General features: G+C 43.3%; 2 protein-coding genes across 10 annotated transcripts in view; one reads left to right on the forward strand and one right to left on the reverse strand.

The window, feature by feature from the left end:
- The window catches only part of LOC140670888 (uncharacterized), a 376,593-nt gene that overhangs the window by 172,588 nt on the left and 185,649 nt on the right, over window positions 1-18,356 (forward strand). The window lies entirely within an intron of this gene.
- The window catches only part of Tio (zinc finger domain-containing protein tiptop), a 151,002-nt gene continuing 133,710 nt past the window's right edge, over window positions 1,065-18,356 (reverse strand). For 6 of the 8 annotated variants that reach the window (XM_072901657.1, XM_072901648.1, XM_072901686.1 and 3 more), the window contains 2 exons: window positions 8,931-9,174; window positions 1,065-6,807 (listed from right to left, as the gene is read on the reverse strand). In XM_072901657.1, the coding sequence (XP_072757758.1) occupies window positions 3,105-6,807; window positions 8,931-9,174 (3,947 nt within the window). In that variant the 3' untranslated portion in view covers window positions 1,065-3,104. Of the gene's footprint in view, window positions 6,808-7,507; window positions 8,542-8,930; window positions 9,175-18,356 lie in introns of those variants that run through there. The other 2 variants (XM_072901694.1, XM_072901703.1) reach the window with 2 other exon arrangements.

Here is an 18,356-nt window from a genome sequence, read left to right on the forward strand (position 1 = left end):
CTCACGCGCATTTTCTCGTTCTCTCTTATTCTCATCATCCAGGTAACATTCATATTCTCATCTGATTCCACTTGCGCCCTATGCTCCGCATTTGTTACGCCACACGCATATATGTATATCACTGTAATATAATAATTATAATTATAATCAATATACACAGTATTCGCGATAATTCGAGTGATAATAATGACAATATTTTACACGTAAAATGACACGTTGGCTCGTTCTCGTCGCAATAAATATTATTTGAACAAAGAAAATTTACAATGGTCTACACGTACGTTATACGTCGAGAAAATTTGCGTTCTTCGACGACGCATCATGCACTCTCACACGCATTCTCTTTCTTTCTCTCTCTCTTTCAAGCACACGCACACACGCCCACAAACACACACACCCACAAACACACACACCCACACACACACCCACCCACACACACACACACACACACACACACACACACACACACACACACACACACACACACACACACACACACACACACACACACACACACACACACACGCACACGCACGCACGCACGCACGCACACACACACACACACACTGTCTCTCTCTTTCTCTCTTTCAGATTCTGCTCCCTTTCACGCACGCATTCATTTCGCGCGTACTTAGTCAATTAACTTATTCGAGTCTCGCTATTGCACCGCATCTCTGCACCCTTCGGCTCTTGTCGCTCTTACACTCGCTCCAAGGTATCGCCATACCTTCTATTCGCAGCAGTCGTAGCGCTCTTCGAGGCGGTTCTCGTCCGCTCCCGCGAGCAAAACTCACTTCGATTTTTCGTAATAATAAGTATCAACAAAGAGATTCCTATACAGGGTCGAGAACCCTAGCCTAGCCTATGCCCTACTAAACTACGGCCTTATAATCTAGAGGTATACATGCTGACGATCTTACGACAGGTGATAGATAAGCTTTCTCTTCTTCTCGCCGGTCTCTTTCTTTCTCTCTTTCTTTCTCCACTTCTCCGCCTCTCTTTCTTTCTTTCTTTCTTTAATCTAACCGATTTTTTGCAGTTTTCTTTATCTCACGTAATCTTCCTCATCTCACGTCGTAAACGTCCTTAAGTATTTATAAAATCACAAACTTGGCCGCGTGCCGAGCCCCGTGACTCAGCAGTGCCGCGAGATATGGTGGCATCACAATTTAATTAACGCTCGTTCAACACCCACATCATCGTCACACCCTCTCACGTTTCTTGGGCACAAAAAAATAACAGTCACTGGTACAATTTGTTAATTTTCTCATACCGATGGAAGAAAAGTGATACAAAGTAAACGGAAAGCGAAATGTGCTGAGGAAAAAGTATCTCGATGATACGAAATGTCAATTGTACAAAGTTGTACGCGCGCGTTCTTATTGTTAGACTCTTATTCCCATAGCGATCGCGATCGAGGAAAAATTCCAAAGCGAAAAACTCTCTCGCGAGATTTCTCATGTTGCACGCGATCTATAGCGCGAAAAAGGAAACGTTCTAAATGATTACGCGCGCGCGTCTACTCTAGAACATAATCTTCTCTTGCATTGATTAAAAATGTAGTAAAAGAAGAGAGGGATCAGTATAAAAGAAATAATAAGACAGGATGTATATAAAATGGAATTTGAAACCTCTCTCACCAATGTAGAGATTTTTTTAGTTTGCAAAGGGTCTTATGCGACGTACGCTAAATCGTGTCGTCAACAACCCAGGAATGATAAGATGTGTCCTCGATAACAGATTAAGATGATCGCCAAAAACGGAAAACGGAGTCGCGTTGCGTCATGTTGCGTTACCTGTTTGCACTTATTCTTTATTCTGTGACCCGAACGAAATTTCTCACTAATAATAATAATAATAATAATAATATCGTCGCAACGGCAAAGTTTTTTCGACGGAGATATCCACATTTAGGCTTAAAAGAGCGCGGTGGCGAGGCTAAACTCTGTCAAGAAAGAGAACTGTCAGATTCCGAAACTATGTCTTCCTTCTCTCTATAGATATATAATGAATGTGAAATGAAGAAATAATTAAGACTAATATACTAAATTCAATAATTTTTTTTCTCAATCTTTTTGTGTTTCTAAATATATTTTATCTTCACAAAACAATTCGAGAAAAAAAATGGAAAAAAATAAGAAATCTGCGTAAGAGATTTCTTATCACCAATTGTATCGACTTTTTGTGTCCACATTATTTAAAATAAAAGATTAAGGCTTGTTTACTCGAGAAAAAAATTTAATTACATATAAGATCACATTTTAACATATATATAATAATTATATCCGAAATTTGCCGTGATTATATGTGCATGTACACAATCGTGTGAAATTTCGGATGTATGTAATTATATATATGATTAAATATAATCTCTTATATCCATTTTTTCTCAGACTATAATAATTTATGACGTTTAACGTATGATAACGTAATTGATATTTTTCAGCAGATAAATCAAGTCAATAAAACAAGTTGGAATAGTTGGAATAATTACAATATGATTTCAATTTTCAATGCTACAAGTCTAGAAAAAAAGATTTTGTGCCATTTGTGTCGCATTTCTATTGTCATAAACAGAAATCATTTTTACACGCTTACGGCATTGAAATATAAAATCTGTGAATTTATATTGGTTTAAATTCCTGATCTTTAATACGCCCTTATACCGTCATATAATTACAAGACAATTGATGAAAATACAAGACAATTGTTACAATAGAATCTTGTCTTACTGAACGACAATGATACGCGGATAGAATGTGATTTATCTAACGTAGAGATAAAAACGTAGAGAGAGAGAGACAGAGAGAGAAGTGATAATGGGAAATGATCTTACACGTTTACCACCATTATAGAATCCATTGTAGAATCTCTCTCGTAGGATTTGTTTTCCGTTTAGCGGTATAGCCACGACACAGCCTCTTTAAGCATAAACCCGAGGACGTCGGATGCGCGACGACGTCGTTCGGCGCGGCGGTGTTCGCGAGGAAAGAAGGGTGGGGGAAGAGGGTAAAGGGATGAAAATTTTCAACCATCGCTAGTTACAGTCGTTACAATATAGATACACTTATGTACAAGTGGCACCGCTACTTACGGGGCTCGGACTATACGTACTTACTGGACAATTGCTTTGCCAGCTCCGTATACTTGAGAAATTTGGAGTGCGGGCTCTCCTCGAGGGGAGAAGCCGCTGACTGTGACGGGCTACCGTTTGCTTGTGGAAGCGGCGGCGACTTGTTGCGCTGCGACGTCGGCGGCGACGAGGAGTTGCGACTCGGGCCACCGGAAGTGCCCTGGGAGGCCGCCGCAGCGGCTGCGGCCGCTGCGGCCGACCTGCCGATAGTCAATGGATCCGGGATGACGCCGTCCTTGACAAAGTGCATCTTGGAGAGGTGATGCCTGTAGGCGCCCTTTGAAATGAAGGGCGTATCGCAGAATGCGCATTTCATGATCGAATCTGCGGTAACTACCGCATCGTTGCAGGCCCAGCTGAACGCCAAAATGGCACCGGGTGTTGGTCCGGGACCCGAACCGGTCACTCCTGCTACCGTGCTACCGCTGCCTGGTCCGATGGTAGCTGTGGAACTACCTCCGGATCTTGAAGCGCCGCTGGCGCTCGGACCTCGCGTCTCCGTCTTGTCGCACAATTTCTGCAACGCTGCGAGAGGATGGCTGCTGGTTTTGCGTCCTTGCGAGTCGACGTTGCTTCCACCGCCTCCGCCGCCGCCGCCGCCGCCGCCGCCGCCACCGGACAAGCTGTCGAACATGGAGGAAAGCGCTCCAAGACTACTCGACGCTTTGGTGTCGGGCGTACCACGTGGCGTGACCGATCGATCGCTGCTGGTAGGACTACTCGTGCTGTTTCTACAGGGGCTACGCGCAATCTGTTCCACCTGGTTGCTCGGCCGTGGCGTAGGTGGATTCATGCGAGGTGACAGAACCTCTCGTCCGTCCTCCGGCGTTTCATGGAGGCTGCTTCGTCGGTGATTGTAGGAACTCTGATCCTCCTCGTCTCTGCAGTCGTCCACTATCTCCTTCTTCACAAACACTTCCCTCGTCGATTGCGATTGCTGTTGCTCGTCCTCGTTCGCGCCTCGTTCCTCTGTCTCTTCGTCCCTCGGCTCTTTCTTTACCACCACGGTAGACGATTCTTCATCTCCGGATTCTTCTGTAATTTGATGATGGCGACTAGGTAACGGCGCAGTCTGTTTCTCTGGAGTGGCACGATGATGATGAGCCAGAGAACTCGAGTGTCTTTCGTGACTCGTGGTAGACAGATCCATGCGTCTTTCTGGTGTCATGGTATCTGTTCTACCGCTTCCTCGCTCTGATATTGAACTGGACTCGCTACCGCTTCGCTCCCTTCTGGCTGCAACATTCGCGTTGTAATGTTGTTGCTGATGCTGCTGTTGATAAGTTCGAAGTAAATTCATCGTTTGCGGATCCACTAGAGGTTTCGTGTAATCCACGCTCTCGTCGATACCTAAGCGCTTGAGAATGCTTGTACCCATAGGTGCGCCGGGTTGAGCGTGATGCATACCGGGTGTGCCGTGCCTCACGCGAGAATCAAAACTCTTTTCAATGAGCTTTTCTATCGCGTTCAAAACCGATGGCGAGGTACCCATTGGAGGGGTACTTTCGTTGGCGTTCGGTGTAGGAGTATCTTTACCAGGCGTAGTCGCGTCGCTGGCAGAGGATGGAGATCGGTGATGCCTCGACGATATCGAAGACGTTTCCTCATTCACGCTCTTACGTCCGCTCTCGGTTGGCGGTAGCGTTGAAGATAAATGATTGGACATGAGCGCGTTCTTCAAAAAGTTTCGCTGATTGACGCCCACCGTGCCTGCACCGACGCATTGACGTATATGCTCGACAAAGAGCGGAGTTTCGATCTTCTCCCCGCATTTTTCGCATGTAATTCTACTGGCTTGCTTGCCGAGGCTATGAGTCAGATTGGCGGCAGCATCGCCATTTTTAAATTCATTCTGCGCGCGTTCCAGTTCTAGCAATTTCCTCACGGGCAGTGACTTTTTTCGCTTTTCCCGCGTTTGCCGTCGACGTCCCCCACTCTCTGTAATCGAGCGCATTATGTGTTCCTTGTAATGCGAATTCTTCACCATGTGGTTACTCAATTCCTTCAGAGAACTGAACGCTTGATCGCAAACCTTGCAAGTTAGCACGGCACTAACATGACTGCTTGTTGCCCCAGCACCAGGACCGCCATTGTTTCCACCGTGAGGCCCAGATCCTCCACCCGGTGGTACGCCTGTATTGCTTCCTCCCCCGGCATTTCCGCCACCCCCGGCAGCGCCAGTAGCGTTGGAGCCCTTGCTGTCATCGGACGACTTCCAGGATATTATTTGCTCCTGAGAAATAATGTTTGTGTAATGCTGCGTTTGTTGCATATGCGAAGTCATTTCGGCCAGCGAACGGAAACTCTGCCCGCACCACATGCATTTGAGGATCTGCCGCGTTTGCTCGGCACCTTTGCCTAACCAGACGTCCTGGCCTCGCACGAGCTTCCGCGGTAGTGGCATTGTTTCTTTGATTAAAAGATTCAAATCGGATGGACTTTGCTTGCTGCTGGGTGTAGCCGAGTTGTTGCTACCTGTGTTACTGTTGGAAGTTTGCGGTTGATGCGGTTGTTGAGGTGGCGGTATGGTTGGCATGCTTGTCTGCTGCGAGTGCATTCCTGGCGCCGGAGGTGGTACTGGCATATTGACGCCACAGTGCTTCGCCTCCTTCATGTGCGTCGTCATCGCTGCCAGAGTTGGAAAACTCTGTTTGCACCACACGCATTTTAGAACGTCCTTGGCCTGATCGGCTCCTTTGTTCAACCAGTGAGACTGCCAGGCGCTGTGACGACTGCTGGACGTTGTGGCCGGCGCGCTGGCACCCGTTACGGCAGCACCGCCTCCGGAAGATGATCTGAAGAGGTCCTCGCCGCCAAGTTTGCTCAACTCGCTCATTTTCTCGAGCGCCTTCGTAGCTTCGCTAGGTTGATACGGTTTTTCCAGCGCTGTTGGCGGTTTCATCTTCCCGTTCCAAAGCTGATGATGATCCACTACACCGCTAGTGCTCTTCGGTGAAAGCTGCTGCTGACTAGTAACTGCTGCTACTGCTGCAGCGAAGTACGGGAAATGTGAGGCCACCACCGGAGATGTCCAGGGGGATACTATGGGTGGTCGGCCAAAACCAGATGGTGCAACTCCCGGCCCCGTTTCTTGATGGCTCGTAGAACTCGTCGAAGAGGCCAATCTCGATGACTTGCGTGGTGGGGGAGGCGACAAATTTTCCGTCTCGGGTCGTTTTCTGCTGGATACTGAAAGATCCAACGGACCATTGTTCGTCTCTATCGAGGAAGACGGCGTAGGCGGTTTGCTGAGATTTAATATCTGTTCTTCCTCATCCTCTTCGGTCGGGGACGCTTTCCTCGTGCTAAAGTCCAGCACAGCCGGCAAGGGTGTCGCTGACGGTGAGATCTCCCCAACGCTGGTGGGCGATACCAAGAGGCCAGGGGTAGCGGCTGGTGGCGAACACGACGAGGAAACCAGTGGTGATACCGAACCGCGCGATAAAGGCGAGTGACCGAGAAGGAGGCGCTGATGAGTTTGTTGCAGATACGCCGCCATGACTGCTGCAGAATGGGGTGGTAGCAGGGGGTGAGTTCCAAGGGGTAGAGGCACGATACTACTTGGACTGACTGGGCTCGCGCTGCTCCTGGTAGCAGGTGGTGGGGGACTTCCGGTCGCTGGACCGGACGATTCCCGAGAATCTCTCGAGGGACAGCGCGGACTCATTGGCTCCCTGAAATTGCAAATGATACCGAATGCTATAATTTTAGAGTACGGACGCGCGTCTCTTCTTCGAGATCGTTCCAGGATTCCAACAAGTTACATGACGAATAAAACAAGAATCTATCAGAGTTTTGCGAAGCGTTTGGCAAAACTCACAATCGAACAGCGGCCATTAATCATGATAATCGTGAGATAATTTTCTTGTAACCGATCCACGAGCACCGGTATAAAACGTAGGTAACGCTGTTAATATTTCATAACGGTCCGCCATGGGAATTACGCAAATAGCTTTTGCCGCACTATATGATGGAAATGACGGATTCTTTATCGATAAAGGTAAGCGGGAAAAAAGGCTCGCGTGATAGATAAAGCCTAGAGACGTTAGCGTGTTGCACGATGGTAACAGCGATGGATAATTCACGCTTGAGAACGTCTGTCGTTCCTAATGTGTAGTACGCACAACACATGAATGTACGCGCGACAGACATAAACAAGATATGACAGATTATTACCGCGCGTTATCGACATCGAAAATACACTTTACAGTAAATTATTTGTTGGGTTTATGTAAAAAAAAAAAAAAAAACAACAAAAAAAAAAACACAAAAAAAATACGCTCGCGCATTTACATTCAGCTGCGAGCGTTTCTGATTCGTGAAAATAATGCTCGCGAGACAGCGGCTCTCTGTCGTGCGACAAATTATACGTACGATTAATTATACGCTTCGACGACGGACGTTAGTCATCGCGACAAAAACCGCGAGGGTTTCGTCAAAGTCTTGTACAGAAACGATCGATACCTGTCGCAACGTCATCAACGCGCATGAGGTCCGACTGGTACTATCGAAAGGGAACACGTGGCGCGAGAACGATTAGGGCCAACGCGATTCTATTGTAATGGCAAGCTCTCGGCTTTCGAGACGCGCGAGGCGAGTCGCGACGCGACGCGGTGCAACAACGTTCCAGGCCTGTCGACGGCCCGCTCGTAACTGACTGTTCCTGACTGAATGCCGAATGCGTACCGCGAGATGAAAGGGGACCACTGCCACGCATGCAGGGGAAGTTTTTGGGGGCTGGCGGGACAGGGCGGCACGACGCGGGTGTAGGGAGGCGGGAGCGCCACCGCCGTCCCTGGTTAGGTAGTAGCGCTGCTAGTGGGGTCGTCGGTGTGGGAAGATGTGTAACACGTGCCTATCTCTATTAGCCGTGTGACGTTGTGCGCGGCACAGCCACCGATATCAACTCTGACACCGACTTATTTATCCCTATCCGGGCCTCGCTCCGCTTAGCCCCTGCCGCCGACGCTTACCTCGTGCATACACGCACACACGCGTTTACGGAAGAGGCCCGTGACGATTTGTTGCTCTTAAAACAACGGCGTGTCGTAGTGTATGTATGTACACACATGAGGGCCGCCCGACAACGGCGAACATCAAAGCTCACGACGTCGCGTCGCGTCGCGTCGCGTCGCGTCGGCGAGGTTCGCGAGCATTTAAACGCTTTATTATAAGAGAAGCTTCTCCTTACTCCGATAAAAGTATACCGGCTAGTGAGTGTTCGGCAAACAATGTTCAAAATTTAAGTACACACCCAATTCTTCACGCTTATATTATGCTTGCTATTACGTGTCACGTGCTTTTACGACTGGCACATGATTGTACCGAGAAATCATTTGTGCAACTAATCACAATTGATTTACATACGTCTCGATATATTGCTGTTTCACTGCTGCGAGTTACCAAAATGTTGAGTGTCTTTTTTTGAAAAAGTACACACGTATACAAGTGTGGAAATATAGAAATACTCTGATAAATATAAAAAAATGTTTTTACACAGATACTGATAAATGAATAAAAGTTCTACATTATCAACGTAGTATTTCTTACGAAATTTCTATGAGAATATAATTTTTAATTTTCATCGTATATATATATATAATAGAAGGAATTTCTCAATAGAAATAATTTTCATATTTACACAATAATTATATCAACTTTATTTTAAAAAAACAACCTTTTTTTAAGTAATATTAAATAATTAAATAATTTTATATTTCTTCTTTCAGTAGTTGTATAAAAACAATTATTATTAAAAAACAAATATGTTAAACAAACATGTATGTTGAAAGTTTACCTGTCTGGAGGTCCCGTGTCTCTCAAGATAGTTGGATTTAATCTCGAGGTAGCGGAAGGCGGTGGCGTAGGCGGCGATGCCTCCTCATCGTCCTCTTCATCCGTTCCATCGGCATCTTCGTCCTCTTTCGCAATGGGCGCACAACCTCTTTCGCTAGGACTAATAGGGCCATCTTCGTCGACGCAATCGCCCTCCTCGCCTTGGAGGTCCGTACCAGGCGCAGAGCCTTCGACGCCGTCCTCCCCTGAAACAAATCGTGGCACAAACAAATTAATCGTCGTTATACTATATTAAAAGTAGTTTTTAATTAAAAAAAAATATCTCTCCCGCTCATCGAAACATACATACCACATATTAAAAAATAATGGCATGCTATACGGTCATTTCTATTAAATATCTATATAACAAAGAATAACGATATATATTTTGCGTAGGTATAAGTATATTATTTATATAAAAAATTAAAGCAGTTTGTCATACTGCAATTTTGCAACTGGATATTTCATGATCCATCAATTAATTTTCTATTACGTTATTAAAAAGATAAGATGTTTATTAATAAAAATTAAATAATGACTATATTATATATATATATATATATATATATATATATATATATATATATATTTAAGAAGCAAACAAACCAGTGTACTTCAAGATAATATACTCTTTTGATATATAATAAAAAAATTAAGAAACTAAATAAATAAAACGCGATAGATATCAATTGACGTCACCATGTATCATTTTCTCTATGCGTTAATGTAGGACGCGAATCAAATCCTTCTGTCACCCGCCATATCTTGATAGAATAGCAGAGAAGAACGTACGACCCAAGAGTGGAGATACTGAGAAATGACGAAGCTAAGTACCTAGGAGTGATATAAAGGTTTAGATGGCGAGTAACACAATGGCACTATCGGTTCATTTATCAGCCTTTCGCGACGGCAGCGTCGGCGGCGACGACGACGACGACGACGACGACGACGACGACGACGACGACGACGACGACGACGACGACGACGACGATGGCGACGACGACGATGGCGACGACGACGAATACGACGACCAAGGGGAAGAGGAAGAAAGAGAAAATGCGAGCTACGTCGAATACGTCGTCGTCGACGACGACGGCGAGGTATTGTGTGGTGGGACAAGGAGTTCTATCATCTGCATTATGAGTTTTAATCAAATCGTTTCCATTTGAACTCTTGGTAATGAACGGTGGTGTCATCGTTGCGTCAGAGAAAACAACTCGATTTAAGATCAAGTCTACAGATGTAAGTTATCGGATATTCTAAGAAAAGTTATGTCGCGTGTAAATTTTTTCAAAAATTTCTCACAATCTATCCTAACGTCTAATCAATTAAAATTGACAGCTTAAATATGCATACATTAAAAGATTCTACTAAATTACTGTAACATAGCTTATTAACAAGCAAGAAAAAATAAAAGATAAGAATATATATATATATATATATATATATATATATGACCAACCCGGATGTGAATAATAACGCGGAACTCTCTTGGTCGCCATCTTGCTCCCGGCACATCCTCTTTGAAGAAGGGAGTGCCGCATCCTCGATCGCGAGCAATCGCCAAGGCAAACGCGAGCAGGGCGAGAGGCAGAAAATGGTCAGCATACCTCCCTTTATAGAGGGTGGGGACAACCTAACCAGGAGCACCGTCCTACTTTGCCGAGTGACCAACCAAACGATCGTTTGTTCGCAGACAGGCTACGGAAGAGGGAGAGAAAGGAGATCGCACATTGATCCGCGGGAGCATCAGCAACTAATTACGCAGATTTATGTCCCCATTGTCCATTGTCTCTCGGAACGATTCTCCGGGACCCTGGCGCAGGACCATTCGATGGAAGCGACTGGCTGGCCGATCCGGTCAGGACCAGCCGTAGGACGGTTAGGTTACGTGCACGGAGAGGAGAGAACGATGGGACGACGACGAGAGGAGATAAAAGGAGGACCTTCGAGGATCGTTCCGATCCAGTCGCGTATCGAAGAGGAGAATGCAAGAAGTCGAGGAACCGAGCGGGCGGACCACCGGCAGGCAGCCCCGCCCGCTACAAATATAGTCCATCTTTTACTCTTGCATCCTTTTCGTTTGTCGCAGAATCGTAGACTCTAGCACACATTTGCGTATCGTTTCTTTTCTATCTTTCTTTCCCTCTCTCTCCCTCTCTCTCTCTCTCTCTCTCTCTCTCTCTCTCTCTCTCTCTCTCTCTCTATACACTTGCGCCGCTTGTCTACTCATTCGTGAAAGAACTGGATTCGAAGTAACGTTGCGAAATTTCAATCGTGATGGTAACATTGCGCTACTTTCGTCTCTAGTCAGAGATTTCAACGAGCGCTGCTTAGTTTCGGGAAACAGGACGGTGTCCTGAGAGAGAAGAGAACGAGAGAGAGAGAGAGAGAGAGAGAGAGAGAGAGAGAGAGAGAGAGAGAGAGAGAGAGAGAGAGAGAGAAATGCATCTTCATGAATGTACGACAGTTGCACCGTAGAAATCATTAATTACAATTAAGTATTCATTCAAAGGACAAAACTTTTTATAATCAATCTATTTTACATGTTAATGTTTAATTGTAAATGCAATATTGAGACAGTCTATTGTATTGTATTCTACAAAATTATTATTATCAATATCATTGTGAATGGTTAATAAGTATCGTTAATAATTATTATATTTTTTTAACAGTATCTGTGAGGCTACCGTAATGACAAAGGTCATCGGGGGTTCCGCGGTTCGAAAGTATTCCACCGGTGATCAAGATCGATCGTAGGATAGCGACGTCGAGAGCTCGGTAGAATGTAAATGCTCGCACGAGCCGAGTTCGTGCGGACCTATTGGCAGGCCGCTAACAAGGACCGCACCGGTCCGGATTGCATATCCTGGACCGGTAGCCGCCGCGCCGCGCCGCGCCGCGCCGGTAAGATACGCCGGGAACGAGGAGCGTAGCGTACTGAACTTAAAAGCGGTCCGAGTCTTGACACTCGGCGAGATGCTACCGGCCGATATCTGCTCCCGCTGTCCTTGACTCACCGCTTCACGTTAGAAAGAAACGCCGTGTATTAGTGGCCGTGGCTATCTTCGCGATGGTTCTATACTCTATACTCTATACCAATACCCGCCTACACAGCTTGCTCCACGACAATAATTAGTCTTATCGACAAAGCATCCGCTTTCTCCAGCCCGTTACGATCTCTGCCCCAATATTTTTTTTTCCCTCTTTCTTTTATAAATATGCATTCTCTCTCTCTTTTTCTCTCTCTCTCTCTCTCTCTCTTCCTTTCTTCTTAGTTCACGATAAACTTGCGCACGAGCTTCGTATATAGATAGCAACCACCTGCATACATTGGCGTACACATGCTGGTAGTGTACCAATGGCTAACTGATGGTATTAGCTATTCTGTGTGCTATAGTCACAGTAAGATTGAACCGAACCAGTCACGCGCGTTATTCTATGTGTGGACGATCGACCGCTGCTAATTGCTGTTAATCCCGGTCCTTTATGGTCGCCAGGTTTCGAGAGTTTTGTGAAAGAAAATTACAATGATTTCATCTAAATTCTTATAATATAAATCAATTGATAAAAATTAAGTTTCAATAATTACAAGTTATTATGTAACAAACAATTGTGTCAAAAAATTAAAAAAATTCCAATTATATAAAAGTGTTGTAAAATGGTAATTGTCAACAAAAAATGTTGATTTTGTTTCTCATTATTTTTAAATGTTTTTTCTTATATCCATTTAATAATCCATTTAATCTACCTGTTTAATCTACCTACAAATTTATCATTATCTAAAATGTATAGAGTGATAATTAATGGAAATAATTTTTAATCCGAGTTTTTATCATTACATTTATTATAATCTTAAATTATTATAATCTACTTATTCCTTGTACAATTTTTTAAAATGTGATGAAATGTGTGTAATACGTCTCTTAAAACTAATTATTTCTCGCCTATTTTTAAACGTATTCTTTTAGGACTATTCTTCCCGAAAACGATTTGTCACTCTTAGACGTGCAAAGGCGGAACGAGTCGCCAAGATGAAACGCGGTAAGCCTTACAAATGGCAGAACGAAAAATAAGGTGTTAAGACAAGAATCCTTTAGTGCATGTTCATAAATTGCGGTGAGTAAGGCGTAAATTTTAACGTGCATAAGCATCCGCACTAGTGTCAGCTTGTGTACTTTAGTGATTTACGCGCAATCAACGCGTTAAATCAGTTGGGTTTGTTTGTAATTAGCATCATCTACGCCGAATCTTCACCTACTAAGAAAATTTATAACGCAAGGTGTCTGCTTAATTGTTTGTAAGAAAGGTGATACGCAGAGCGGCAATTTTAAAAGCGACAAAAGATAGCCGAGGTATTCTTTATCTAAATATAGTTTACACAGCCTATACTCGGCGCACACAATTAAATGTAATTAAAAAGGGTGTTATTAAGATGAATTGAGACTAACTAATCTAATGTATCGTGTTGCATAGAACGGAATCGATCCCTCCCCCCGAGACAAAGACGTGACATATCAAAAGGAAGTTTCCCTCGAGAGAATTATTTTACATCCCCCGATGCAATATTTGTTAGACGTTGTGTGAGAATTATTACGTACGTAGAAACATCAATCCGTTGCCTTTCCTCCATCATACTCTGTTCCTCATTGTTAGACAGGCCTCGCCGGTGGATACCGGTAATTACATAACCACCGTGTTAAAATGTAGAGCTGCGTACGTAAGAAGAGATGTTCGCGAGGCACGAAGTTAATTTCTCGTCTCTTTCACGTCGGGACAGCCGAGCGAAGAGTTGTCGGGACGCCTCTCTTCCGAGACGGATCTTTGATAAGTAGTACTAACTCGCGCTCGATTATCTCTCCCCCTACCCCTTTCTCCTTCTCTTTGTCTCTCTCTCTCTCTCTCTCTCTCTCTCTCTCTCTCTCTCTCTCTGTTTTAGCATTCGCTAAAATCCCGGGGAGGCGCGGATCGCTCGATGGCAATGACGCCGGGGCAAGTAACCGGGTCGAACTTTAGCAACGTCCTGGCAATAAAAACAGTACATAATAACAAGCCGGCGGCTGCGGCGGTAAGGGAGGGAACAAAAGGAGAACCTGGAGGAGGACAGAAGAGGAGATGAATTTCTGATGCGGGAGAACCGTCGGAAGGCTGGCGGGGAGAGTGACAGGAGGCAGACGAAGAGACGAACGGATGGACAGGCAGACAGACGGACGAACGGACGGGCGGACAGAAGGACGAAGAGGGACGGCGAGAAGAGGGAAGCCTCGCATTGTGATTCTCTCGCGGTCTGCCAGAGAGTGACTGACGGGTGAATCCGTTTTCTCCTTCCTCCTTCCTCCGCGCCTCTTCCACTCTCCCTCCTCCCTCCGCGCGTGCCTTCTGTCCTTCTTTTCGTGTCTCTTTTGCTTCCCTCCTTCCCTCCTTTCCTCCTTCCCCTTTCCCCTTTCCCCTTTCCCCTTTCCCCTTTCCCCATTTTCCCCGCAATTCCTCCTCTTGGAGCAACCGGCTTTGAAAGCCTCATACTCAATCCGTATTCGAGAGATACAAGACGTTGATTTACGACTTCCTCAAGTGATGATCCAGATTTTTCAGATCGGAAGGGTCGTGCTCCGAACCCAGAAAAATATCATTCTTGTTTCAAGAGTTTGAACAAAGATGCGATTATAATCCTCGGCATATAAAATATTGACGTTTAAAGTATCGGTGTAAATACATCAAATTGATAACACTTATGCAGACGGAGAGAAATTTGACCGATTCCAGATTGTAATCTCTTCTAATTTAATATTTATAATAGGCATAAAATAATGGAAAAACTTTTGCCACGTTTGAGTTTTAATATTTTTAAACGGCATTAACAAACGCACGTGTACTTAGATCTGAATGTAAAAAAAGTAAGGAAAAAATAAAATTTATTATTTACATTAAAAATCATCATATTCAAAATGTGCGGATTTAATTGAAAATGACAAAGTTTATGATTTGAATATAAAGGAGAAAAATTTCAACATTCTTATAACACAAATTGAACCTATTAAGTATATGCACTCTGTGAATATCGCTTTTAATACGAAATGTGCATTATAAGACACATGCGAAGAATTAGATCAATGTGCTCTTAGGGACGACAAACAGACTTCTTCGACCCCGTCGATTCGTGTATACGATGCGTGTCCTACCATCTTGTTTTTTTTTTTTTTTTTTTTTTTTCTTTCATTTTAGTCCTCGATCTCGAGTCCCTTGAATGTCAGGTGGTCAGATTCGTGACTCACTTAGGTGTTCTTTAGGACGACGTGAACAGAACAAGACGACAGGCTCCAACCGAAGACGAAGTACCTTCCTGCCGTTGTCTACCTGACTGATTGACTGATGAGGCGACTGTTATCCTAAGTCAACACTCACTCCATCAGTCTGTCGAATTTCTCCTTCCACTACGAACCATTACTACGTTCCTCCGCTGTTACTCTCGCGTCATCATGTATTCTTGATCAGATCCTACATCTATATGTAAAATTCTTGACGTAACTCGTCAAAAGAAATTGCTAATGATGGCTGGTATCTACTAAAAATGTAAATAAAAAAGTTTCTATTACTGATTGTCAGCATCTATTTTAAAATAAGTTTAACAATTTTGAAAGGTCTTTTAATTCTTTTAATATCGATGAAAGATTTATCTTACAATAGATATTTGCAAGTTTTGGTCGAAACTACATATTCTCTCGGATATGTATGATATATTTCTAATACAAAGAAAAACTTCAAGTCAATATTTCATTTTTCTTGTAAATATGCATTAAATGTACATGCTTGCATAGGCGTTATCGGTTAAACGTTTAAAAAGCGATCGAGGAAAGCAATGCCACGGCTGCGAGGTTCGTTGGAAGTAGAATCCGCATATAGAGCGTGTTCTCCTTCAATTTTCCACGGATATTCCGAAGTCGCGGCACTTGGACACGCCTCGTTCAATCTCGCGCGATCGACAAGGGCTGTGAAAACCCCGAATCCGCGTCGCCCGATTGCTTTTCCCTGCTGCCGTCGCCTTCTCTACGTGTAGTACTCGAAAATCTTTCCCAGTCTTCTCTCTTTCTCTCTTTTGCGCGTCCGTCTCTATCCCTCCTCTCTCTTTCAAGCTACCCTTTCAAGTTGCTCTCCCCCTCCCCCCTTCCCCCTCCCGGCCTCGAAATACCGAGCTCGGAGATCTTGGATTTCTGGGGCCGGTGTTTCTGCTGCGAGAAATTGTCGTGCCGCCTCGTAACAAAATCGCACGAGCTGCCGCGAATATTACGCGCCGCAATCCAGGAAGCTTCGTTCGCGCTTTTCATTTCGTTCGACCGAGCGCTACAAAATCTGACGTCTATAGGACGCCTGCCTATGCGCGATTTCGGTTGATATCCATTGTGATTCGACTGGTGCTCGTCATGAGCTAAAACAAGTCTCAGACAATAGAGCCGACGATAGAAAATCTTGGCTCAGCTTTTACCGTTGTTTTCCGATGATTAATAATCATTCGCAACGAGTTTACCGTTGTAACACTGATTGACGTATACACTTTTCAATTTGTGTCATATACTTAATGCTTTGAAAATATTTCAACAAAAAAAAATCCATCCATATTGTCATCTGTCATATCCAATTTCGACAATTACATTTCTTCAAAATTCTACTCCAATAATCATATTCATGTAATGAATAAGGAACAACGGTTGTTAGGAGATATTCGCGACGGTGATAGCTCGTTTAACTGCGCTTGCTTCGCCTATAGGGCGATAAATTATCGCGGCGGGGGTGAAGGTATATCACACACAACCGAGTGATTATTTATCATAGAGGCCGATCGTGAGGACTTTATCACCCCGCTGGCAATCATTCGCGCGCTACACGCGCGCGCCCTTACCGAATGATAACAGGTTACTCTGCGTATATGCATCGCGCGCATAAATTGTTAAATCAAAGTCAATCCTTTCATTGATCCAGATCGTCGATAAGCTTGTCATTAATAACTCATAATTTACTATTAACAATCATGGCGTAATGGCTAATTAACATTTGCGAGATTAACACTCTCGCATATAATTTTATCCATGACATCAATATAATTCGGCTTAAGCAAAAACATTTCTCGTTAAGGGCTGCTTACAACAGAGATGCGGACCGACGAAAAATTTTGTATCCAAGTAATAACTGAAGCATATAAAAAAAGAAAAAGAAGTGAAATTATCTTTTTTTTCTAAAATTTTAACACAACTGGATAATTAAAGGTATCCTTTTGCTGCAGCGAAATTCTGTTCTACAATTTATTATCGATGATAAAGAAATATATATGATTGAAAATTAATACGACGATTAATGAGTTTTATTAAACAAACAAACAAACGCATATTTTTTTCAATGTAGGATAAACTCGGGTAAGATGGCCATAGTTTTTTAAAATACAAAAAACATACTTTTATTTTTGTTATTTTTTAATAGTGTTTGGCATATCATCTTCACTGAAGCTTAAATTGCGTAATATTATCGAAATTAAAAGGAAAATATTTAATAGAAATTTTATATTATCAAAATAGTACAACATAAGTATGGGCCATCTTACTCAACTTTTAAGGAAAAGATGACCATAGGGACAGAAAGATGGCTATAATATTTATAAAAAAAATAGTAGAAACGAAAATAAAAATTATAGGTCATATAGGTAACAATTTACATATCTTTATAATATGTCTAACGTCGATTACGATAGCTTAACAACTGTAATTTATTCGACGTTATAACAGTTTTTAGTGGACAAATGAAAAACTTTGCAGGTAATCAAAAGTACAAATATGATATAAGATTCATAATATCGTTATTTCGAATAATGTATGGACATAAACTGTAAATATCGATTATCTTTGATAATGACTAAAAAAGCACACTATGTAGCGATTATTGAAAAAATTGCAGCCTATGGCCATCTTTTCCGTATGGCCATCATCATACCCTAGTTTATCCAACAATTTTATGTACATTTTTTAAATCATATTTTCGTTACATCGATAAATGCAAATCTATCACATACAAAGATATCTATTGCACATAAATGAATGTCAATTTTGCTCCAGCTAATTTTATACTTTGTGAAAGGGAAAATTATCAAAGATTTAAAGATAAGATTACTTTATCGCTACGCGCCCTTTATCAGTATCTTAACGAAATTTCACGGAATAAAATGAAAATAACATCGAAATTAACTTTGTCAACACGTTTACTCTCTCGATGCAGACTGTTCCAATTTAGGCAAGCGCGCAACAAAGATTGATTCATGTATTAATTTGTTTCTGGCGCGAATGCCGATTGTCCGCGCGCGATTAGACATCGCGCCAACATCGCAGTAGAAACATACACAGAGTAG

This window comes from Anoplolepis gracilipes, chromosome 1, assembly GCF_047496725.1.
Source record: "Anoplolepis gracilipes chromosome 1, ASM4749672v1, whole genome shotgun sequence".
NCBI lineage: Eukaryota > Metazoa > Arthropoda > Insecta > Hymenoptera > Formicidae > Anoplolepis > Anoplolepis gracilipes.